We start from the raw sequence: 24,464 nt of genomic DNA, 5'->3' as shown, positions 1-24,464 counted from the left end.
AATTAGAGCAGTTTGCTGCTGAAGACTGGGACAAATTGCTAGTCGAAAGGTGCAACAAGCTCATTGATGGCTACAAGAAGCATTTGTCTGCAGTTATTTTTTGCCAAAAGCTGTGCAACCATGTACTAGCTACAGGGGAGCCAATGATTTTGTCCATGCCAATTGTCTTAAGTTTACCATTTTAATTTAGAAAATAAAATGGTTCTGTGAATTTTTTTATTTTTTTGTTCAAGTTATTTGAAAAGAAATAGGGAATTTTTTTTTGAAAAGTGTCAATCGGTGAGATCAAAGTATTGAGACTGACCATTTTTGTTGTTTTGGCTTTGTACTCCAGCACTTGGGATTTGAAATGATACAATGACTGAGGTTAAAGTGCAGACTGACAGCTTTCATTTTCATCCATATCTGGTGAACCTTTTAAAAATTACAACACTTTTGTACATAATCCCCCCTATTTTAGGGGATCAAAAAAAAAAGACATTCACTTGTGTTTGAGTAGTCAAAAGTTTATTATTTGGTCCCATATTCCAAGCATGCAATGATTACATCAAGCTTGTGACTCTACACATTTTTGGGATGCATTTGCTGTTTTGGTTGTGTTTCAGATAATTTTTGTATCCAATAGAAATGAATGGGAAATAATGTATTGTCATTTTGGATTCCATGTGTGTTATGTCATAGTTTTGATGTCTTCACTATTATTCTGCAATGTAGAAAATAGTCAAAATAAAGAAAAACCCTTGAAAAGAACAAAAGGGGGATACCTAGTCAGTTGTCCAACTGAATGTATTCAACTGAAATGTCTTCCCCATTTCAACCAACCCCTCTGAATGAGTAGGTGTGTCTGAACTTTTGAATGGCACTCTACAAAGAAGTGAATTTGTCCCAATACCTTTGGTCCCCTAAAATGCGGGGACTATGTACAAAAAGTGCCGTCTCAAAACGGTTCGTCCGATGTGGATGAAAATACCCTAAAATGAAAGCTGACAGTCTGAGCTTTAGCCTTGTATTCATTGTATCATATCCAAAGTGCTGGAGTACAGAGCCAAAACAACCTAAAATGTCTCACTGTCCCAGTACCTTTTGGAGCTCACTGTATTTGGCTGCAACTGTATAGGGATCCTAGTAGGTAACAGCTGGGTGAAAGGTCAGGCAGAGCACTGCTACTAAAGCCAACACTAGTCCAGGACCAGGTGGAGCTAATAAACAATGTTACAGAACAATAGTAAAACTCTTGCTTCTTTAAAAGCATGTACTTTAATCCGATTATCATTCATTTATCATCACATTATCAGTCAGGTCTAGTGTGGTTCAAAGCACATATGTGAATATAGGTTTAGGGGTTACGTTATCTTTGTCATCTACTGTATGTTACACACACAAAAACACGTGTGATCTCCCTGAAGTCTCAGGTGTTCCTCCAGGGAGGCTATTCTACCTGACACAGGGACACTGACGAGTCCACCCAGCCTAGCCTAAACCCTGGATAGAAGGGCTCAGTGAACGTGTGCAGGTGGGTCAGTGTGTTAGAGGAGACACTGTAGAAGGACAGAGTGCCAGTCTAGATACACTCCTACTATTTTTAAGAGAGAGGAGACGGTTATGGCAGTGCTCTTGTCATTGTGCCATGTAGTGTAACTGTCATTAGAGCAGTTCAGACTCCAGGACACACGGCTTCATCCAAAACCAGCAGTCATGTCCCTCCTCTCCTGCTGATCCCACTTCACTCTGTCTCCCAATAGTAGCGCCCAGTCAGACCCTCTCTACACAGCAGCTTCCTCCAGTAGTCAAATCTCCCTGGGTGATCAGGAAACGGCTGCTCTTTCCCTCGCGTCACCTTCCTGTTCTCCGCAGTCAGCGAGAGCTCTCTGTGTGCTGTGTTTGGGTCCAGTCTGAGGTCACAGGTATCTGGCAAAAAAATATGAAACTCATAGTAGAATATCACATACCCATACTGTACATACATCTCTGTGGTCCTGGTCTGATCCTGAACTCAGCGCAGTACGCCACACTGTCAGAGAGAGAGGCAGTAAAACAGGGCTGAGATTCACAGTCTCACTCAATCCCAAACCGAGTTAATGGCTTTTTTTTTTACACACTCATTCTTTCCTCAGTTTACAGTGTGGATCTTCCATTACAGCAGAGAGAAGCTTCACTCCTGAGTCTCCTGGGTGATTGTAGCTCAGGTCCAGCTCTCTCAGGTGTGAGGGGTTGGAATTGAGAGAGGACGCTAGAAAAGCACATCCTTCCTCTGTGAAAGTACAAAGTGAAAACCTTTAAACAAAAAGAGAAAAACTTGTAACATTTTAGCTGCCTCTAAAAGTGGTGACAAGCAAATATTACATTTATATACTTGTTTTTTACCAGTATAACCAGACTGTTTATAAAACACTCGCCTTACTATCTTCAGTTTACTGTCTGGACTGCCCAGTGTTTACAGTTTACTGTCTGGACTGCCCAGTGTTTACCGTTTACAGTCTGGACTGCCCAGTGTTTACAGTTTACTGTCTGGACTGCCCAGTGTTTACAGTTTACAGTGTGGACTTGCCAGTCCAGAAGAGAGCAGCTTCACCCCTGAATCCTACAGGTCATTGTCACTCATGTCCAGCTCTCTCTGGTGTGAGGAGTTTGTACTAAGAGCTGAGGCCAATGCTTCACAGCATCTCTCTGTGAGTTTGCGTCGATTCAGCCTAAGAAATATAATGGATAAACTCAACTCTTAACCTGACTAAACCGAAAGAGTGAGAAGAGTGTGTGCAGTGTCTGTTGATGTGATCTGAGGTATTGCTGTTGATTTTGTACTCACAGGGCTGTTCTGGAGGCTTTGATTACCGGCAGCAGCCTCAGAAGACCCTCCTCTGATCTGGAGTATTTCTTTAGGTCAAACTCACCCAGCTCCTCTTCTGAAGTCAGCAACACAAAGACCAGTGCTGACCACTGTGCAGGTGAGAGTTTGGCTCTAGATAGACTTCCTGAGCCCAGGTGGCTTTGGATCTCCTCCACTAGAGAATGGTCATGTAGTTCATTCAGACAGTGGAATAGATTGATGCATCTTTCTTGAAAGGGATTCTCCTTGAAATGATCTTTAACGTGTTTGACTGTTTCATTGTTGGTCTGTGATCCGCATATCCTCTGAGTTAGCAAGTCTCGTAGGAGAATCTGATTGGACTCCAGTGAGAGGCCCAGAAGGAATCGGAGGAACGGGTCCAGGTGTCCATTCACTCTGTATGGCCTTTTCCACTGCTGCTTTGTAAAAGCTGGTTGAAGATGAATCTCTGAATGGAAAATAAAAAAAAGGATTGCTGTTTGGCTAATAGATTCACATTGTCACTGAAGAATATGAGAAACACATACAGAGCAGCCATAAACTCCTGAATACTGAGATGGACAAAGCAGAAAACATTTCCCTGGCTCAGGGTCAGTTCCTCACTGAAGATCTCAGTGCACACTCCTGAGTACACAGACGCCTCCCTGACGTTTATGCCACACTCTTTCACGTCTTCCTCATAGAAGATCAGGTTGCCTTTCTCCAGCTGTTGGAAAGCCAGTTTTCCCAGGGACCTGATGCTCTTTCTCATCGAGTCAGAGCCAAGGTTTCCTCTTCTGTGAAGCATATGACACGTCTTTCTCTTGAAATACCAGGAAATGTGAGTACATCTGTGTCAGGTTCTTCGGCGTCTCTCCACTCTCTGCTTTTACCAGATTTTTCTCCAGAACGGTGGCTGCGATCCAACAGAATACAGGTATGTGGCACATGATGTAGAGGCTTCTTGATGTCTTTATGTGTGTGATAATTCTGCTGACCAGGTTCTCATCACTGATTCTCTTCCTGAAGTACTCCTCCTTTTGTGGGTCATTGAACCCTCTTACCTCTGTCATCTGGTCAACACACTCAGGGAGGGATCTGATTGTCTGCTGCAAGTCGGGAGGTTATCCAAAGTTGAGCAGAGGGAAGCAGATTCCCCTTGATGAGGTTTGTTAGCAGTACGTCCACTGAGGTTGACTCAGTTCTATCAAACAATACGTCATTGTTGTGGAAGTCTAGAGGAAGTCGACACTCATCCAGGCCATCGAACACAAAACCTGATACTTCTTGTAGTTTGATATTTCTGATTCTTTTGTTTCCTTAAAAATCAGTAGAGAAGCTCAATAAAACTCATTTTTTTCTTGCTCATCAAATTCAGCTCTCGAAAAGAAAGAGGAAATATCAACTGTAGATCTTGATTGGCTTTTCCTTCAGCCCAGTCCAGAATGAACTTCTGCACTGAGACGTTTTTCCCGATGTCAGCAACTCCCTTTTGTCAGAACAGTTCTGATAGGTTGATCGTGTCCAGGTGAAGGTTGAAAGATGTCATTGCATTTGATTGATGTTTCTTGTGTTGCTGGTCTCCTGGATGCTGTCTCACCTCATGTTCATTACTGAGCTTTGTACGTCTGTGTAGACCAGTGGCGATTTTTGCATGTACATCTTGTTGGGGCAAATTCCCCAACACATGGTTTGATGCATGCTAGCAAAGCCACTACACAACACTAAACAATTAATGAATTGCACTATAACGGTGACAAACGGTGCCCACAAACGGTGCCCACAAACTGTTAGGGCCCACATAAAGCTGTCCCAACAGCAGAGTCCCAACAGCAGAGCTTTCTTTTCAGCACCCTGGATTGAATCCTTACCACCGCTACACCTGGCTGTCAGCGGAGCCTTGTCTGGCAGCGAAATAGTTCATTCAGCCTCATTTACTGCCTTTTTAAAAAACATAGCTGGTATGGCTGACTTGCTTAAACAAATGTGGCTTCTACTGACAATTGAGATGTACTAACTATGGCATAAGGGAACGATGAGCGGATAAGAGGCAATCCGTAATTTTGATTAAGACATTAACGAGCGAGCTAAGACAGACGTAGTCAATATAACTATTTGTTCAGCACTTTTGAAATGTACAGCAACATAATTCAGAACATGGGCCATTCTTACAGTATTCTCCCTGTACACCAAGTCAGAACCATAGGATAAATAAAGTGGGCATATGAGCAGACAGTGAAAGCTCTTACAATATTAAATGATGACATTTCTCTAAAACAGGCTATAGGCTACATTTGCACCACCAAGTCAGAACAGTAGGCTAAGTTATGAGGGGGAAAGGGACCAAATTATTATGGTGAGGCACATGGGCTACTAACAGCATACTATACAACATACATTTAGTATTACTTTCTTAGCTACAGTATACATATCTCCCTGGCATATTACATCATTTATGCAGCAGCATACAAGACATTTCTGGACCCACCTTCCTTAAGGTGGGTCCAAAAATGTCTTGAATGCTGCTGCATAAATGATGTAATATGCCAGGGAGATATGTATACTGTAGCTAAGAAAGTAATACGGCAGTCCTTCTTGTAGGCAAATTTTGTCATCAAAGTCTGGCATTGTCTGGATTTATGGCGCTTTTAAGACAACTGGGAACTCTTAAAAAAACAAAAACAAGGTTGAATCATGACGTAAGTGATCTTCAGATCGGAGCTCTTAAAAGAGCCCTGAGTTCCCGACTTGGAATTCCGAGTTGGATGACCATTCAAAATGTATTTTCCCAGTCGGAGCTCGTTTTCTTCCTAGTTCCCAGTTGTCTTGAACTCACTGAAGTCTGAGATTTCAGAGTTTCCAGTTGTTTTGAACACAGCTAAAGTCATGCTGGATTGATAGCACAGCCAATGTATCCAACCTTTTCTGGCCCATGTTTCTGTTGCATGTGAATGTTTATCCTTTTAAGCTTGGAAAGAGACCCTTAAACCCAGACTTGGACCACACACCCTCTCCACTGAATAGAAGGCTAGGATAGCCACTGATTCCTTCCAAACCACTCATTGTTGAATTTGCGATTTCCAACTTGTTGTGTAATGTTTATGTCCAATGCCCGATGAGCGGCGATACGTTTTATCTATAATTTCTCTTCATCTGACAAAGATTGAAAAGGATTTGCCAGTAGATTGTTGACTTGATTCATGATGATGACAGTTAGTCTAGCTTTCTAACTAAGATTTTTGACATGATCAGTCCAATCAAAGCTGCGGTAGATATAGTGGGATTTGACGTAATTGTATCTGTGGCCAATGACCTTGAGCCTTCTTGGATAGGCACTTCTAATGTAAATATGTGGCAGCACCCAAGGGGCTTGAATTTTCGAGCTCTCCCCGTAGATTTTGTGGTGACGTAGTCTCCCCATGAGTGACAGAACACAGAGCCAATCACAGCGCAACTAGAGAACATGACCAACCCCTATGCTCTGTATTTTCCGCTGGCTTCCCCCACCACCACAGAAAGCACTGAGCTAGGCTGAAACACCTGCATTTTGAAGCTGCCTTACTCAAGAAAACAAAAAAGAGACCATGTTAGTATGCAGCTTTATTAACTCAATGATTTTTTTCTGACATTGTTTGCAAACTGATATGTGACAGCTAGTAATGCCGAAATAACATGCAAAACAGGCTTCAAACACACGGTAGAAACTCCTTTTCAGATTGAGTTTGAGTTTTAGTTGGCACCTCTCCATGTATGTAAAATGTGTATGTAAAATGTGTGTACATGTAGCTGAAAATCTGTAAAAAATTTAAATAAAAAAGACGTGTCCTCCCTGATGGGTTAAAATATATATTTTTAAATAAAAATAATACAAAAGTTGGCACCTCTCGATTCGCTCATCTGGTAAAATAAACAAGTGACAAACACAGTATACAAAGGTTCCTGTGTATGTAAAATAGATGGTTCTGTGGATTATCCAGTAAATATTCCACTCAAACTGAAACTGTTTCGAGACTGCAGTATAATAATGCAGGTTTAGGGTTGTTTGATCGTGCGCTCTCTAAATACAGGTTGCTGGACAACGTTGCAATCTTGTGGTTCTTCATACCAAAATCAACTTCAGTCCCAAAGCGTTTCCCTGATCTTACCACTGCCGATCAACCTTCTCTACACAGATCTACAGTAAGACTGCCAAACACCCCATTCTCTCTGTCTTACCGTTGTCCTCAGTCTTTACAGGAACAGGTTGAAACATGGTGAGACGGGCAGGTGATGAGAAGAGAGACGGAGAAGTAGAGAGTAAAGAACAAGATAAGTGAGTTGAAATACTTATAGCAAGGGGATTTACATTTTTAGAACTCATCAATACTTTAGAAGTATGTAGGCTACTGACCGTCTATGGAGTTTGACTCTGATGTTGAAGTGAATTGGACCATCAATATAGCAGCCGGGGTGTGAAGGGGCCACAACATGGCCGCCAGTCTGAGATGTACAGGTGAGGTAGACCGGAGAGGCAGGAACCGGAATTGAGGCAGCTGCTCCGTCAATCTCAGCCTTTACAGAGAGAGCGAAAGATCAATTTTATTCTCAACTCCTACACAGATTTTTCCAGCATATTTCTTTTCTCAAGCAATACTAAGCAGTGCAGGAGTGAAAGAATACGGTATACCCCCCTTGGTGATCTGCCATTCACTTCTGATTCATCTTCATGATTTCCAGGGAGATCGTCATAGCTCCATCGTGGCCGTGGGAGTTCACCATGGTACCCACGGTGTCTTGCCTGGTGGCGTTCTCCAGATGGCCCTTGGGGATGAGATGAGAGCCATCTGGTACGTTCTGAGTCAGGTACCAGTGAAATGTCCAACCTGCTCCAGGAGCAGGTGTCGCCATCGTAGAGCACAGTAAGTTACACTTCAGACACAGACATGTTTAAAACACGTTGAACTGAAACGTTGTGTATATTCACACGGGTTCTCTGCAGAAATGGAATGACTATTTCTCGGTCTATCTTCTGAAATGTCCCTTACTTTGCATCACTACATCTCGCTCTCTCTCACCCTCTCTCTCTCTATTAGTCATCTCTTTGTTTTCTGTCTCATGCAAATGTCATTTCGTGCCAGTGTACCAGTCAGTGAAACAGTTTCCTGTATGATGGGCTTGGTGGCGTGCTGCAGATGAAAACAGGGAGCTGTCTGTCTGTGGTTTGATGTTCGTTGCTAAAAAACTGTCATTTCCCCAGACTCTACCATGTTTTGTTGAGTCATGGGTGTCTTTTTCATGTCCTCACATGCCCGCAAATCCAAACAGCTCTACCTTCTTAGCTCAGTTAAGCTAGTATCCCTCTGATAACTTCCCCACTGGGCAATTCAACGTCTATTCCACGTTGGTTCAGCGTAATTTCATTGAAATGACGTGGAAACAACATTGATTCAACCAGTGGGCCCAGTGGGTCCTTTGGGCTGCTGTGGCAGAATAGAACACAACCTGTGTCAAATCGTACTCTGAGGACCTGAGATTAGTAGAACTGTCTTACATCATCGAAACCACAAATGTCATTCCTTGTACACAGCAATTCATATGCTATTTACACAAGAAAATGGCAAAGGATCCATTTATCCATATTGTGGTTTGCACAAACACTGATTTTGTTTATTTTTGGCTCATTTAATTGAAATCAATTATAGTCAAACAAACAATTATACACTGAGTGTACAAAACATTAAGAACACCTTCCTAATATTGAGTTGCACCCCTTTTTCCCCTCAGAACAGCTTAAATTCTTCGGGGCATGGACTCTACAAGGTGTCTAAAGTGTTCCACAGGGATGCTGGCCCCTATTGACTCCAATGCTTCCCACAGTCAAGTTGGCTGGATTTCCTTTGGGTGGTGGACCATTATTGATACATATGGGAAACTGTTGAGCATCAAACCCAGCAGTGTTGCAGTTCTTGACGCAAACCAGTCCGCTTGGCACCTACTACCAGACCCCGTTCAAAAGCAGTTAAATGTTTGTCATGCCCATTCACCATCTGAATGGCAAACATACACAATCCATGTCTCATTTGTCTCAAGGCCGAAAAATCCTTCTTTAACCTGTCTCCTCCCCTTCATCTACACTGATTGAAGTGGATTTAACAAGTAACATCAATAAGGGATCATAGCTTTCACCTGGATTCACCTGGTCAGTCTGTGTCATGGAAAGAGGTGTTCCTAATGTTTTGTTCACTCAGTGTAAGGGATGTTATTGTTACTCAGAAAAGATTTGATGTGGAATTTATTACCACTGTGCAGCACCTTTAAACACACACACACACACACACACACACACAGCTCAGTTAGAGAGAGTGGGAGAGAGGTAGTTTCATGTTGACAGTTGAGTATTTATTATAAGCAGACAGACAAACCGACACCCCTCCTGCTGTTACACTACATTTGGCACAGTGAAATAGTGTGACCAGGAACAATTTTACCCAGGGTGCACATAGCATCACTACATCGCCTCTAACAGGCCTGCTATATGAACCACCTCTGTATTTAACACTGTACACTATACACAATTATTCTTAGAGAGTGTGTGTGTGGATGTGCGTGTGTGCGCGTCTGTGTGCGTACATAAAGTAGTGCACTATATAGGGAAGGGTGCGATTCCCTCCACTAGCTACTGTCGACAGTTTACAAAACAGAACATAAAATGGAAAAAGCTGTAGAAAAGCAGCAGGAACTAAAAGTGGTTTTGGCTGAGAGAAATGGCTTCTGGGAGTAGGGGGGGTACTATGGGAACGAAAGTCACAAACGCACACACACCGTACACAAATATAGAGAGAGACACACACACACACACCGTACACAAATATAGAGAAAGACACACACACACACACCGTACACAAATATAGAGAGAGACACAAACACACACCGTACACAAATGTAGAGACACACACACACACACACACACACGGAGTGTGAGGTAGTCTGTACTACATTGAGGACTACTCGTCTCTGATTGGGTGAAAGTAGTTGAAATGAACCAGTGGGAACGCTGACGCATAAGCAAATGAAACAAACTGTACAATCAAATACATCTCCAGTCAAGAAAAGAAACAATACATATCCAGCCAAGAAATAAACACACCGATAAAATATACATAATCAGGGTCAGGCGGTGCGTTTGTTTCACATTGGAGTTTGCCATTTTGGGACTATTCTATTGGTTCCTTTGTACCAGACAAACCAAATAAAGCACAACACAGGTATTTTACGAATGTATTTGACAGATGTACTTGACCCAAGGTATAGTTTTTCTCACTACAGTGGACAGTAGTAATAATAGTAACCAGTAGCACCGGTCCATGCTTCATGACACAACACTTTGTAACCAATCAACACAGGCTTTATACACACACCTAAACCGTAGAGTTCTCAAGTCTGTATCTCTGCACAGAAAGAGAAGCCTTTAAAGTCCTCCTGGTTGATCTGTCTGATAACAGCCTCGTCTGTGGGAGTCAACACTGGGTCTTCTCTGGTGAAGTCCTGGTCAAAGTTATTCACATCACGCTTCGTCTTCTACAGAGAGAGAAGAAGAGAGAGAGAGAGAAGAAGAGAGAGAGAGAGAGAGAGAGAGAGAGAGAGAGAGAGAGAGAGAGAGAGAGAGAGAGAGAGAGAGAGGAGAGAGAGAGAGAGAGAGAGAGAGAGAGAGAGAGAGAGAGAGAGAGAGAGAGAGAGAGAGAGAGAGAGAGAGAGAGAGAGAGAGAGAGAGAGAGGAGAGAGAGAGAGAGAGAGAGAGAGAGAGAGAGAGAGAGAGAGAGAGAGAGAAGGCGGAGTCAACCAGGAGACACGTGTTTGTGTGTGTGAATGTGCGTGCGTTTGTGACTTACAATGCGTGGTTTGAAGGGGGGTTTGAGTCGTCTCTGCTCCAGCAGGGTCCAGTCGATGTCTTTGAAGAATGAGTGTTTCTTAATGGCCTCGTCGCAGCCCTGAGACAACACACACCCTAACCTCTGGGCTGGAGCCTTTGTCATAAACTACACACACACACACACACACACACACACACACACACACACAGACACACAGACACACACAAACACAGTGAGAGAGAGATCAGTACACGCACAAAGATGCTAGAGAAAGACAGAAAGAGAGAGAAAGAGAGAAATACAGAAAAACAGAAAGGGAGATATCCGTTCACACAGATGTAAGAGGGATGGATGGAGGGATGGTGCGTACAGCTCTGAGGATGGATACAGCCTCCTTGCTGAGCCAGACGGGGTAGAGGACATCGTCATGGAGGATAGACTCAAACAGGTCGTCTTCGTTGTCTGCTTCAAACGGAGGCTGGCCAGCCAACATCTCATACATTAACACTCCCAGAGCCCACCAGTCCACTGATGGACCGTACTCCAACTCCTGCAGGATCTACACACACACACACATCGTCATCGTTATCTTTAACATCTGAGGCGCTAAAAACACCATAGGGGACAGAAATGTGTGTAACACTGGCTCAGCTCACCTCAGGGGCTATGTAGTCAGGCGTGCCACAGAATGTGGTGGTGGTGACTCCATTGATGATGCCCTCCTTACACATGCCAAAGTCTGCCAGCTTACAGTGTCCCTCTGCATCCAACAATATGTTATCTAACTTCAGATCCCTGAGAGAGGGAGAGAGAGGACATGGTTGCCACCAACAACAACAAAAAAACGTAACACTGGTACAACAACAGCCGTTGCCATGATATGATTCTCATGTTGTGCCGGCACGTGTGGGCTGCGGTTCAAGGTTAAAGGTCAGCTGTTACCTGTAAATGACCCCATTGCGGTGCAGGAACATGAGTGCAGAGGTAACTTCAGCGGCGTAGAAGCGCGAGCGAGCCTCGTCAAACTTCCTGGAGCGTTGGATCTGAAACATCAGGTCTCCTCCGTTCACGTACTCCATCACGAAGAACAGACGGTCCTGGAGAAGCAGGGAGAGGGTTGGGGTGTGAGTGTATATATGTGTGTGTGCGTGTGTGTGTGTGTAGATGCATGTGTGTGTTTAGTGTGTACCCGGGTCTGGAAGCAGCAGTAGAGCTGACAGAGGTAGGGGTGTGTGCGTGCCAGGGCCAGGATGCGCTTCTCCGTCAGGGTGCAGTCCACATCGTCATCCTGCTGGATCACATCCTTCTTCAACACCTTCACGGCAAACACCTCCTCACTGCCTTTCAGCTCTGCTAACATCACCTGCATAGGGAGGGGGGGGGGGGAGAGAGGAGAGGGGCGAGAGGGAGGGGGGGGGGAGCGAGAGAGAAAAAGAGAGACTTTACCCTTAAACATGAGTTCCGTCCCCATGTCCATTCTCCGTCCCTTCCTCCTCTTAGGGCTGTTACGGTGGCCAGTTGAGTCACGGGAACTAGGGTTCTCCAAAACTGCACTCTGATGCTGCTAATGGTCATTAATAGCCTACCGGACTCGCTAATGGTACTCAGCGCTCTATTGTCCCTCTAATCACACTGACATCAATGCAAATACAATCAAAAACCACGTCAAACACTTCATCAGAGTTTGAGCGGAATAGGATCACCTGTTGAGCAGCAAGAGCCAGCTCCTCGTAGCTGGTTGATGGAATTCAATTAATGTTCCTATAAGCGTGTTGTGCAACATTTATATAGGCTATGCTATGTAATTGTGTGACAAAACAGAGTTTTGATGGCCTCCGCTAAAAAGAGGAGGCTCCCATCGGCTTTCTATAAGCTAGGCCTACAATATTAATTTCTCAACTGTCCTAATATTAAGCACGTTGCTTTGCTTTACAACAGAGTAGCCTACCTTGATGGCATGAAAATGAGATGTGGAAAAAGCTATTCAAGTGCATACGGATTACATGTATTTTTCTCCATCAGTAAATTGGCATTGTGTTGTGTGACAAAACTGCACATGTTAGAGTGGTCTTTTATTGTCCCCAGCACAAGGTGCATCGGTGTAATGATCCTGCTGTTTAATCAGCTTCTTGATATAACACACCTGTCAGGTGGATGGATTATCTTGGCAAAGGAGAAATGCTCACTAACAGGGATGTAAACAAATTGTGCACAAAATTTGAGAGAAATAAGCTTTTTAGTGTATGGAACATTTCTGGGATATTTTATTTCAGCTCATGAAACATGGGACTGACACTTTACAGGTTGCGTTTGTATTTTTGTTCAGTTTAATTTCACACATATATTATTTAGTATATGTAAAGACAAGATTAAATTGAGAATAGTGGGTGAGAATATTATCGCATGTGAATGATGTCCAGCGTGTGCAGTTTAAGGCCAGAAACAGTGCGACCTATAGGACTATATGTTTTGATAAGGTTTGTATCACAACTCAAGTGGCCAAATAACTCCAAGTGTAACGTAAAGGCCTAGGAACAGGGTTGGAGAGCCCATAGTCTACAGAGAGCCTAGTGCAGGATTCCCTAACTGGTGGTTTTATTTGGCCCCACAAGCTTTCTGAGCAAAGAATAATAATAACACTTGGAAATCAGCTCCAACTGATTTTCATTTAAGAAATCTGTTCCCAAGTATTCCTAAGCATAATAGAGAGACACGTGATCGTTTACAAATGTAAGAAAGGTTTAAAATGATTATGTTTCAGTCAAACATTATATCTGTTTGGGCTTCTTGCAGTCAATTTGCAGTCTACAAATGATTTGTAATTACAGTACCAGTCAAAGGTTTGGACACACCTACTCATTCAAGGGTTTTTCTTCATTTGTACTATTTTTTACATTGTAGAATAATAGTGAAGACATCAACACTATGAAATAACACATATGGGATCATGTAGTATCCAGAAAAGCGTTGGGGCGGTGTGCAGCCTGAAAAACCTTTCATGCGACTTTTTTCAAATCCTCATTAGAGTAGCATCATGCAGCCTTAGAATGTATTAGAAATCGAAACATACAGCCCAACGTTTGTATCACAAGTAAAGTTGCATAAATAACTCTAAAATAAGCATATAGGAGGACCTGTTTCTTTGTTAACCGCTCAACACAGAATAGCTGCATGTGCGCACTCCCTGAGAAAAATATCCTTTCTATTTTATTCAGCTATGTTCAATTGTATTGTTCTTACTATAAAATAATATAAAATATTGCCACGGGAATTATAAGCTAATATTGTCTGCTAAATCAAATAGTGTAGCCCGTAGCCATACGGCATAGCCAGATCAGGGCCAAACATAAGAACGACTCAGAATACGCTATTTTGTTCATCTGAAATAGGCTACATTTTCTTCACATCATGTTTTCTTTAGAACTGCCTAAAATAAATGGCGGATTTATTGCGATGGTGTAGGACAGGGATGGGCAACTCCAGTCCTCGGGGGCCTGATTTGTGTCACACCTTTTGCCCCGGCCCCAGCTAACACACCTGACTCCAATAATCAACTAATTATAGATCTTCAGATTAGAATGCAATTAGTTTAATCGGCGGTGTCTGCTTGGGATGGGGGAAAAGTGGAGTTTCCCATCTCTGGTGTAGGCTATATTAAATGGATTTTATTACACTTTTTAAAAATCTGGATGTTCAAAAGGTCTGCATCAGTGGCTTGTAGGCTATGCCCGGAGATGCTAAATGTGTTTATGTTAATTAACGATCAATTAACCGTGTGACCGGCAGTTATTTGCATGACAGATACCGGCTGACAAAATGTCATGACCGCCACAGACCTACGCTCCTCCCTCTCCCTCCTCCTCCTCCTCACCTTTCCGAAGCTTCCTTTCCCCAGGACCTTAATGAAACTGAAGTCTTTGAGAGTCCTCTTCACTGCTCCGTTCTCCCGCGAGACAGAGGAGGCGTAGGAGGATGTGGAGGAGGAGGGAGAACCTTGCATCTCTAGCGACGTCCCCTGTTGTAGCCGCTCCAACTCAGACGGCTCTGCACACGCACACGTAAAGGAAGTCAGACAACTCTGTGTCTTCGAGTATGTTTGTGACCGTGTGTGTGTGTGTGTGTGTGTGTGTGTGTGTGTGTGTGTGTGTGTGTGTGTGTTACCTTGCTGTGAGGGTGAGGTGAGGGGAAGCTCGTCTGAGAGTTCTGAAGGTGACTGGGAGTCTAACCCTGGGAGTAACTAAAGAGAGAGGGGAAAGAGAAGGTTATCGTCAACATCGTCATTGCCATCGTCAGTGTGTGTGTGTATACCTTTTTCCTGCGCTGTGCGGTAGTGGAGATCTTATCAGGAGTGACTCCCATTTCAGCCAGGACTTTGGCGATGCCTTTGGCATCCACCCCGCAGTTGGGAGCTACGTTGGCCTCACACCTCTTGTGGACATTCATCTTACACACTACACACACACACACACACACACACACACACACACACACGTCATAGTTAGGAGCTACATTATACTCACACCGTCTGTTGACAATGAACACCCACCTTGCATACTACCACATACATGCACACGCACACGCACACACACACACACACGCACTCACACAGGTGCCATACCCTTGCATTGCAGGCCCTGCCTCATTAGTCCCCATAGTAGAGATCCACAGTGGTCACAGAAGGTAGGGGCCTTGTAGTTGTGGTTGCTGAACTTATGAGGCATGTTGACACTAAACCTCTGGGCACCAACCTGGAGAGAGGGAGGAGCGAAGGAGGGAGGGAAGGAGGGAGAAAGGGAAGGAGGGTGGGAGAGTTAGGGAGAGTTTGGAGCTGTGATAGGAATCTACGCCTAGTATATAGGAGCATCTCTCTACACACAGCTATGCCCAGCGCTCAGAGGAATATAGGCCTATAGTTTATAATAGACAGAATTTGGCATTTGTGTTTCCCAACCAAAATACATCATGATAACTCTACGGTGGCCATGTTGACCAATAACAGTCCACAATACCTCCTCTGGTGTATCCTCCTGCTTCTTCATCCCGGCACACTTGGTGATGATGTGCTCATGGCAGCGCTTGTGGACCACGCACGTGCACACTGCAATAAACACACAATTACACACTTCCACAATTGCACACTTAAGTGGACACTGAACAACACACGATATGAATACAACAGAAAGACAACTCAAAAATGTCTCGACTCATTCTAGAATGTGCAGGTATCACTAGAACCACCATAATAATTCAAGAACCCAGACAGAAAGACACAGATAACTTGTACTCACCCTGGCATTGGTAACCCTGCTTTCCGAGTACTCCCCTATCAAATCAAAGAGAGAGGGTGAGAAAGAGAGAAAGTCAGCATTTCGTAGAGAAAATGGGGATATTGGCGGCAGGTAGCCTAGCGGTTAAGAGCATTGGGCCAGAAACCGAAAGGTAGTTGGTTTGAATTCCTGAGCCGACTAGGTGAAAAATCTGCCGATGTGCCCTTTAGCAAGTCACTTAACCCTAATTGCTCCTGAAAGTAGCTCTGCTAAGTGACTAAAATGTAAATACACTATGTCGCCAAAAGTATATGGATACGCCTTCAAATTAGTGCTACAGCATACAATGACATTCTAGACGATTCTGTGCTTCGAACTTTGTGGCGGTGGTTTAGGGAAGGCCCTTTCCTGTTTCAGCATGACAATGCCTCCGTGCACAAAGCGAGCTCTATACAGAAATGGTTTCTAGAGATCGGTGTGGAAGAACTTGACTGGCCTGCACAGAGCCCTGACCTCAACCCCATAAAACACCTTTGGGATGAATTGGAACGCCGACTGCGAGCCAGGCCTAATTGCTCAACCTCACTAATTATCTTGTGGCTGAATGGAACCAAGTCCCCACAGCAATGTTCCAAAATCTAGTGGAAATCCTTCCCAGAAGAGTGGAGGCTGTTATTGCATGTCCACATGCTTATGGTCATGTAGTGTATTCTATGATCATTACTGGGGCTGATTACTGAGCTGCTTTATCTGGGTCCCACCAGCAGAGGAAGCTCTAGGATGGAACAGAGGGCTGAAGCTGGTGTGTGTGTGTGTGTGTGTGTGTGTGTGTGTGTGTGTTTCTCACCAGATGAAGTCTCGGCAGTGTGAGCAGTAGGTCGGTTGCCGTAGATACGTGGCCATGAACTTGTGTCCGTTAACCTGGTGAACACGCCTCCGGACGGCCCCCTGCCGCCGCCGAGGACCAATCCGCTCTCGGAACACACGCTCCTCATTCTCATTGGCTGCCGGGGCTAACAAACAGACAGGCAGCATTAAAGAGGGGTCCAATTCGCAAATCACCATATTACTTATCCTGTAAGATCTCCACCTGTACCTAAGGGAGGTTGGGGTAGAGGCTAGGGTCCGATTGGGGATTGGGCACACGAGATCGTTCCTAAAAGTACAGTATCTTTCTCCCCCTCTTTCTCCGTCCTCCTCTACCTCTCTTTATGTCTTTCTGTGTGGGCACTACAACAAAGGACAGAATATGAAGATATTTACATTTTCTTCTCTTCCAGTCCCATCGTTTTACCTCCATCCATCTCTCCCTCTCTCTGTGTCCCTAGGACCGAATTAGCCTTATGAGACAAGAGAACCACCTCCACTCCTCCTACTCTCTCTGTCGCTCTCTCTCTCTCTAGGTTGTCTTGCAGAGGTGGTTACTGTGTGTGTACAGTATGTATGTGTGTGTGCGTAAGTGCGTGCATTTGTGAGTGCATTCTTGTGTGTGTGTGTGTGTGTGTGTGTGTGTGTGTGTGTTGTGTGTGTGTGTGTGTGTGTGTGTGTGCGTGCATTTGTGCGTGTTTTGTTGTGTGCGGTGTGTGTGTGTGTGTGTGTGTGTGTGTGTGTGTGTGTGTGTGTGTGTGTACGTGCGTGCGTGCATTTGTGCGTGCATTGTTGTGTGCGTGTATGTGTGTGTGTGTGTGTGAGGGAGAAAACGAGAAAGTGGAGCAGCTAAACAGGCCATTACTGAGATCAGTGTGTTTTACATAATACATCATCCATCTGTTCACACACACCACACAGAGGGGCGGGGTTAGGCAGGTGTGAGTGATTGCCGTGGAGACGGGTGTACTATGAACTCACAGAACACTTACTGACCAATCACAGCACACACACACACACACAAACATACACAATCACAGAGGATCTCAAATAAGGAAAAGTGAGAGAGGAGTGTAGGGGGGAAAAGTATAGAAAAGCTCAACAACCAGGGTAAAGGGAGTGAAGAGGAGCGGATGGGGAAGTAGAGGTAGAAGAATTCTAGGAGGATACGCAGCAGACAAAAGAGAGATGATGGAGGCAGGGGAAGGGAGGGGACGAGCGAAGGCCCCTGAGCAGCACAGAACAGATTGCAGAGAGAATAACTCCTAAAAATACCTCCTCTTTCTCTCCTCACCCACCCTATCTCTTTCCCCTCTCCCTCTCCCTCTCGCTCTCTCTCTCTCTCTCTCTGTTATTCTTTTTGACTCCCCAGTTCTTGCCCGTCCTTATATACAAATATAGTACAAATGAATAATAAGCATATATTAGCATAAATTAGCTAGCTGAACTGGGAGGAAGTTCAGGTATGAGAGGGGGTCAGGGAAGCAGCTGCACAAATTAACCAATGATTAAACGCCACAACATCTAAATTACCAGTCAGGCATCAGACTGCAATATCATATTGATCTAGTCACTGACATGTTGAGGGAGATCGAGAGAGAGAGAGAGAGTCAGAGCTTGTGTGAGACGGGGTGTAGGACAAAGGGGTGAGAATCGATTTAGAGAGACACACACACACACACACACACACACACACACACACACACACACACACACACACACACACACACACACACACACACACACACACACACACACACACACACACACACACACACACACACACACACACACACACACACACACACACCTCTGCTGACTGGCCTTCCAACAATAGCCCTAGGGCTGGTGTCTGACCTCACTCTCTATGGGTAGAACAGTAGGTTGTGGGGGGAGCAGAGGGTTGTGGGTAGAACAGGAGGCTGTGGGTGAAGCAGAGGGTTGTGGGTAGAGTAGTTTTACCTTCAGTAGAAGATCCTGACAGATCGATAATCACATAGACCTTCCCCTCTGGTTCTAAATCAACCTGGAGAGAGAAAGACAGTCCGTTTTGATGTACAACACACTGTATGCACACACACACACACACACACACACACACACACACACACACACCAATGACATCATAGAATAGTAGTATAGTCCACCTGTTATGACGGAAATGCATCTCCAACATCCAGACATTCAAACACATATTATTGAGAGGAACACCTATAGGTCCAGGAGCCAGGTAGGTGTTGTCAGTTAACTCTCACATGTTTTATTACCCACGCCAGGATTTGAACCTGCTTCTGTAACCTAGGCTACCTGCCACCCTTCATAGCGTCAATGGCAGCTGGCCTCACAAGTATTTTACATTTTCCAAATGGAGGGAGAGAGGGAGAGAGAGGAGGAGGGAGGAGAGAGAGAGAGAGAGAGAGAGAGAGAGAGAGAGAGAGAGAGAGAGAGAGAGAGAGAGAGAGAGAGAGAGAGAGAGAGAGAGAGAGAGAGAGAGAGAGAGAGAGAGAGAGAGAGAGAGAGCGAGCTGCGGATAGACCGAGAGAGAGAGAGTGATAGAGAGGGATAGAGATTTAGAGAGGGATGGGGGTTAAATCCTTGGTTAAGCTCTGGACAGCCGTAGATCCTCTTACGCAACACTCTGCCTGTCATACAGCAGATCTGCCACCTTACACAGACACACAGAGCAATACATATGTAGACCTATTATACATATAATATCAACACACACAACAACATGGCTAAGTTAGAATCACACACTCGGAGACACTGCCTGGCTGAGACTTTAAGTACTTTACTGTCGCCATGGACATGGAAAAATGAGTTCACCTCATTAATCCGGCTAGCCAATTAGGATGCAGGGATACAGCCCTTGCCACACACACTGTATCATTGAGTGTGATCTGTAAGTGTCTGGTGTCTAGGGAACCTAAAGTAGGTTGGAGACTGAGGCCACCATTAACTACACATCTGAGTTCTCACTACCTGACACACACACACACACACTGGCAGTTCACACACATACACACACACCTCACGTTACACTTCCACTGTGTCTGCACCCCTTCCTGTCATCCCTCTGTCCCTCTTCTTCTCCCTCCAGTCCAGCCACTTCTCTCCCTCCCTTTATCTCAAATGCAATATGCTTTATTGCCATGACATGGATAGGTAAACATTTCCAACGTAAGGGAGTTTCAAATGCTATTTATTAATAAAATCACTTTTTAAAAATCACAGTGAAATCCCAATAACATCCCATTAAAATGACATGCATTGTTACTGATGACTAGTACATCTCGAGATATAATAGGGCAATTAATTAATGGGTACATTTGTAATAATGGTAACAGAAATGTTGATACATTGTTTAAATAGATAAATGAAAATGTCTGAATAAAGATCTATCCTTTCCCTCTCTCAGGAGAGTTTGGAATTGAGAATTCAGCATTTTCAGCAAACACACACACACACACAACTCACACAGAAAGAGAGTTCTCAAATTTCACTAAGGCCATATATGACACACAGTAGATACACACACACTAGATACACACACACATTGTATTGTTGATCAGGTTTCCTTTTCCAGTGCCTTTGTGCTTGTGAATGCACTGGCCCATTTGTGTGCGTGTGTTTACAAGGGCATCTTAAGCCCAGTCTGCCCTACTTCTACAGAGGGTCACTGAGGGGCGTAGCCAGTGATGTCACTGCCCGGCAACCATCCAGTTATTACCCAGGAGGCCACAGTCAGTGATGTCACCACAGAGACAGGAGAGGAGGGGAGAGGGTAACTAGCTGTAGCAGTACAGAGAGAGAGTATTGACTTGGCTGGCTCATCAATAAAAACTGATCGATCATCGGAGTGATCCATTGATCTGTTCACTCTGACCTCATACTGGTTGACAGAGCAGGACAGGAAGCCCTGGGGTGTGTGTGCGTGTGTGTGTATGTGTGTGTTACAGTGCCTTCAGAAAGTATTCACACCCTTTTTCCACATTTTGTTGTGTTACAGCCTGAATTTAAAATGGATTAAATTTAGATTTTGTGTCACTGGCCAACACACAATAGCCCATAATGGAATTATGTTTTTAGACATGTTTAGAAATGTATTCAAAATGAAAAGCTGAAATGTCTTGAGTCAATAAGTATTCAACCCCTTTGTTATGGCAAGCCTAAATAAGTTCTGGGGTAAAAATGTGCTTAAGAAGTCACATAATAAGTTGCATGGACTAACTCTGTGTGCAATAATAGTGTTTACCGTGATTTTTGAATGACTACCTCATCTCTGTACCCCACACATACAATTATCTGTAAGGTCCCTCAGTCGAGAAGTGAATTTCAAACAGAGATTCAACCACAAAGACCAGGGAAGTTTTCCAATGAAGGGCATCTATTGCTAGATGGGTAAAATGTAAAAAAGCAGACATTGAATATCCCTTGGTGAAGGTATTGATTACACCTTGCATGGTCACTACATGGATGATCACACCCAGTCACTACAAAGATACAGGTGCCCTTCCTAACTCAGTTGCTGGAGAGGAAGGAAAGCGCTCAGGGATTTCACCATGAGGCCAATTGTGACTTTTACAGAGTTTAATGGCTTTGATAGGAGGAAACTGAGGATGGATCAACAACATTGTAGTTACTCCACAATACTAACCTAAATGACAAAGTGAAAAGAAGGAAGCTGGTACGGAATAAAAATTACAAAACATGCACTAAAGTAAAACTGCAAAAAATGTCCTGAATACACATCACTGAGTACCACTCTATATATTTTCAAGCATGGTGGTGGCTGCATCACGTTATGGGTATGCTTGTCATCGGTTTTGGGGGTTATAAAGAAACGGAGCTAAGCACAGGCAAAATCCTGGCGGTAAACCTGATTCAGTCTGCTTTCCACCAGATACTGGGAGATGAATTCACCTTTCAGCAGGACAATAAACAAAAACACAAGGCCAAATATACACCGGAGTTGCTTACCAAGACAACATTGAATGTTCCTGAATGGCCTAGTTACAGTTTTGATTTGAATCAGCTTGAAAATCTATGGCAAGAATTGAAAATGGTTTTCTAGCAATGATCAAGAACCAACCTGACAGAGCTTGAAGAATTAAAAAAATAATAAAATGTGCAAATATTGTACAATCCAGGTGTGCAAAGATCTTAGAGACTTACCCAGAAAGACTCACAGCTGTAATCACAGCCAATGGTGATTCTAACAGGTATTGACTGTGGGGTGTGAATACTTACGTAATGAGATACTATATTTGTGTAATTAATTTTCAATACATTTACAAACATTTCTAAAAACAGCTTTTCACTTTGTCATTACGGGATTGTGTGTGCAGTCAGTTTCAATCCATTTTGAAATCAGGCTGTAACACAACAAAATGTGTACTAAATCAGGAGTATGAATACCTTCTGAAGGTAGTCTACATACTCATCAGCCCTGTCCTCAGCAGGCCCCCTCAACCTCTACACGTCACACACAGGTACGGACAGACACAAATGTTACGAAATTAATTTAGCCTGTGTGCCACCAACTGTGTTAGCCTGCTGAGCTAAAGCCTATGCATTAGCTTGGGGAGCTAATGCATGTCTTAATGTTTCAGACAAGGATACTCATCATGCAAGCATGATTCTCTCTCTCTCTCACACACACACACACACACACACACACACACACACACACACACACACACACACACACACACACACACACACACACACACACACACACACACACACACACACACACACACACGTCTTCCTACCCAGGCCTGGTAATGTGTGCTGCCGTTCTGCAGTATGTCCTCCAGCTGTATGGTGCAGTTAGCCACAAAGTCGTCATATCCGATTGGTGCATCATGGAACACTGACATCTCCAATTTCCGTCCGTCTGTCATCTGGGCTGTAAAGTCCTACAACAAAATAGAACAGAATAATATCATTTTTGTCAATCTATATCCAACTGCAAACTTTTGTTGGCCAGATTTACACCAGCCACCTTCTGCCCATGAGTCTGCCTCTGTAACCTTTAGGCTAGCCCTAAACTGAAGCGCATGATTAGTTCAGGTGTTTGTGTTGGGCTGAAGCAAAAGCGTGCCACCAATGCGGCCCTGCCCTGGAGAGGTGGATCTGGTACAGTACCTGGTTCCATGCAGGTGAGTTGCTTCTGTTCTTGGTGCAGGTCTGTCCCAGGTGGGTCTGGTCCAGGTTGAGGGTGAGGTAGGGGTCCAGGAGGAATGAGGATGAGTTCTTCCCCCCTGCATGGCGGAGTGCCCAGGGGGTGGGCTTCAAATCCACCGCCTCACACACACGCACCTTCAACACCCCACTGAACACTGGCATGGTGGCGTGTTGGTGTGTGCAGATGGTCCGTCTGTCTGTAAGTCTGTTCTCTCTAACTAGCCACCATATTAGATAGGTAATCCTACATCCCAGAATCCATTCAAACAGTCAGACATTTACAACAAACACACTGTCACAGATACACACACATAGCCTACACACACTGTCATGTTAAAACGTAAACATGGGTAAAAACAAAAACACCCCTCTTCGCCCTTAATATAGTCTATAGGACACACCCCACAGTCAGGTACCGAGCCCTGCTTGCGCCAAACCAGGTCGGGCCAGACGACAGACGGTGTCCTCCGTGTTTGTTTACAGTCCGTCCCGTGCAGATGGCAGAGATAGCGAGGGTTGTCGTTAGCAGAAATAACTAATAACGACGCTATAGAATAGGTCTCGGTGGTGGGAGGAAAGGAGAGAAGCCCGGTGATGAATCACAGAGAACGGCTCCGGTCCTGATCATCTGATCAGAGACTGTACCCGGTAGAGCAGCTGCTGTCCCGGGCTCAGGGCGGGGGAGGAGACCTAGACATCCGCGATCCCTCCACGGTGTCTCGTGCCGGCTGTAAAAGCAGCTCGAACTCAGTAAACAGCTCCGACACAATCTGTCTTGAACAGCACTGGTTCTCTTCTTTCCCGGGATGTCTGTCTGCTTATCCGGTGGGTCCCACGGTTTAAAGAGCTGACCAGTGACAGGCTATCGGTCCCCCTCAATCTGTCTGTCGTTTTCCTCTCTCTCTCTTTCCCTCCCTGTGCGCGTTCACCCGTTTCTCCAGCCAGCAGCGGTTTCCCAGTGTGAGCGCGAGCTTCAGGAAATGCGCAAAACGCGTCAGCCGCGCCGCTTGCCCTCTGCGCCGGATAAGGGATTGTGTGTGTGTGTTTGTGTGTGCAAGATACCACACCCAATATGGTCAATCAGACAGCCTCTCTGTCCAACGAAACGATACACACACACACACGTGTAGAAGAGATGGTTCGGTACACTGATGAATAGCCTAATGGTTTGGCTTTAGCTCAGCGGACTAACAGTCTTGTGGCGCACTGACTGCGCAGACAACCACGGTTCAAATCCAGTGGTTTACCTAAGGACACAAGAGGAGTGTGTTGATAAAAGCTTGACTGTGTCCTTGCTATGATGTCATACATTTTATCCATCTCCGTGTTGTCAGTGATGTCTACTGTCATGCGCGCGCGCGCGCACAAACACACACACACACACACACACACACACACGGAATCCGCAAAGGGCTTTTAGTGCATCCCGTCGCTGTTGGATGAAAACCATGTTACTCAATTTTTGCCTATTTACATTTTTTACAT

The 24,464-nt window shown here is 44.6% G+C and overlaps 1 protein-coding gene and 1 pseudogene across 1 annotated transcript; both read right to left on the bottom strand.

Annotated features, from left to right (window-relative positions):
• Nucleotides 1-134: 134 nt before the first annotated feature.
• Nucleotides 135-7,693, bottom strand: LOC145865468 (NLR family CARD domain-containing protein 3-like; annotated as a pseudogene).
• Nucleotides 7,694-9,162: 1,469 nt separating this feature from the next.
• LOC106589411 (protein kinase C epsilon type) lies at nucleotides 9,163-24,246 on the bottom strand. The gene is made up of 16 exons (XM_014179373.3): nucleotides 22,941-24,246; nucleotides 22,565-22,711; nucleotides 18,753-18,816; nucleotides 16,771-16,936; nucleotides 15,945-15,979; nucleotides 15,666-15,754; nucleotides 15,275-15,404; nucleotides 14,965-15,107; nucleotides 14,818-14,893; nucleotides 14,528-14,700; nucleotides 11,846-12,019; nucleotides 11,599-11,753; nucleotides 11,313-11,451; nucleotides 11,027-11,215; nucleotides 10,675-10,821; nucleotides 9,163-10,363 (listed from the first exon to the last, which is right to left on the bottom strand). The coding sequence occupies exons 1-16, from the start codon at nucleotides 23,139-23,141 to the stop codon at nucleotides 10,220-10,222; spliced, it is 2,172 nt and encodes a 723-aa protein (XP_014034848.1). The 5' UTR covers nucleotides 23,142-24,246; the 3' UTR covers nucleotides 9,163-10,219.
• Between the last annotated feature and the right edge of the window lie 218 nt (nucleotides 24,247-24,464).

Source organism: Salmo salar, chromosome 28 (assembly GCF_965601325.2).
Source record: "Salmo salar chromosome 28, fSalSal1, whole genome shotgun sequence".
Taxonomy (NCBI): domain Eukaryota; kingdom Metazoa; phylum Chordata; class Actinopteri; order Salmoniformes; family Salmonidae; genus Salmo; species Salmo salar.
This window is presented reverse-complemented; position numbering and strand designations above follow the sequence as displayed.

Bases quoted from the DNA above. Each gene is read 5' to 3' on its own strand.
- LOC106589411 (XM_014179373.3), bottom strand. From the start codon at position 23,141: ATGCCAGTGTTCAGTGGGGTGTTGAAGGTGCGTGTGTGTGAGGCGGTG. The intron at 15,980-16,770 runs GTGAGAAACACA...TTGATTTGATAG, and splicing joins CACTGCCGAGACTTCATCTG to GGGAGTACTCGGAAAGCAGG. The intron at 15,755-15,944 runs GTGAGTACAAGT...TGTTTATTGCAG, and splicing joins GCAGGGTTACCAATGCCAGG to TGTGCACGTGCGTGGTCCAC.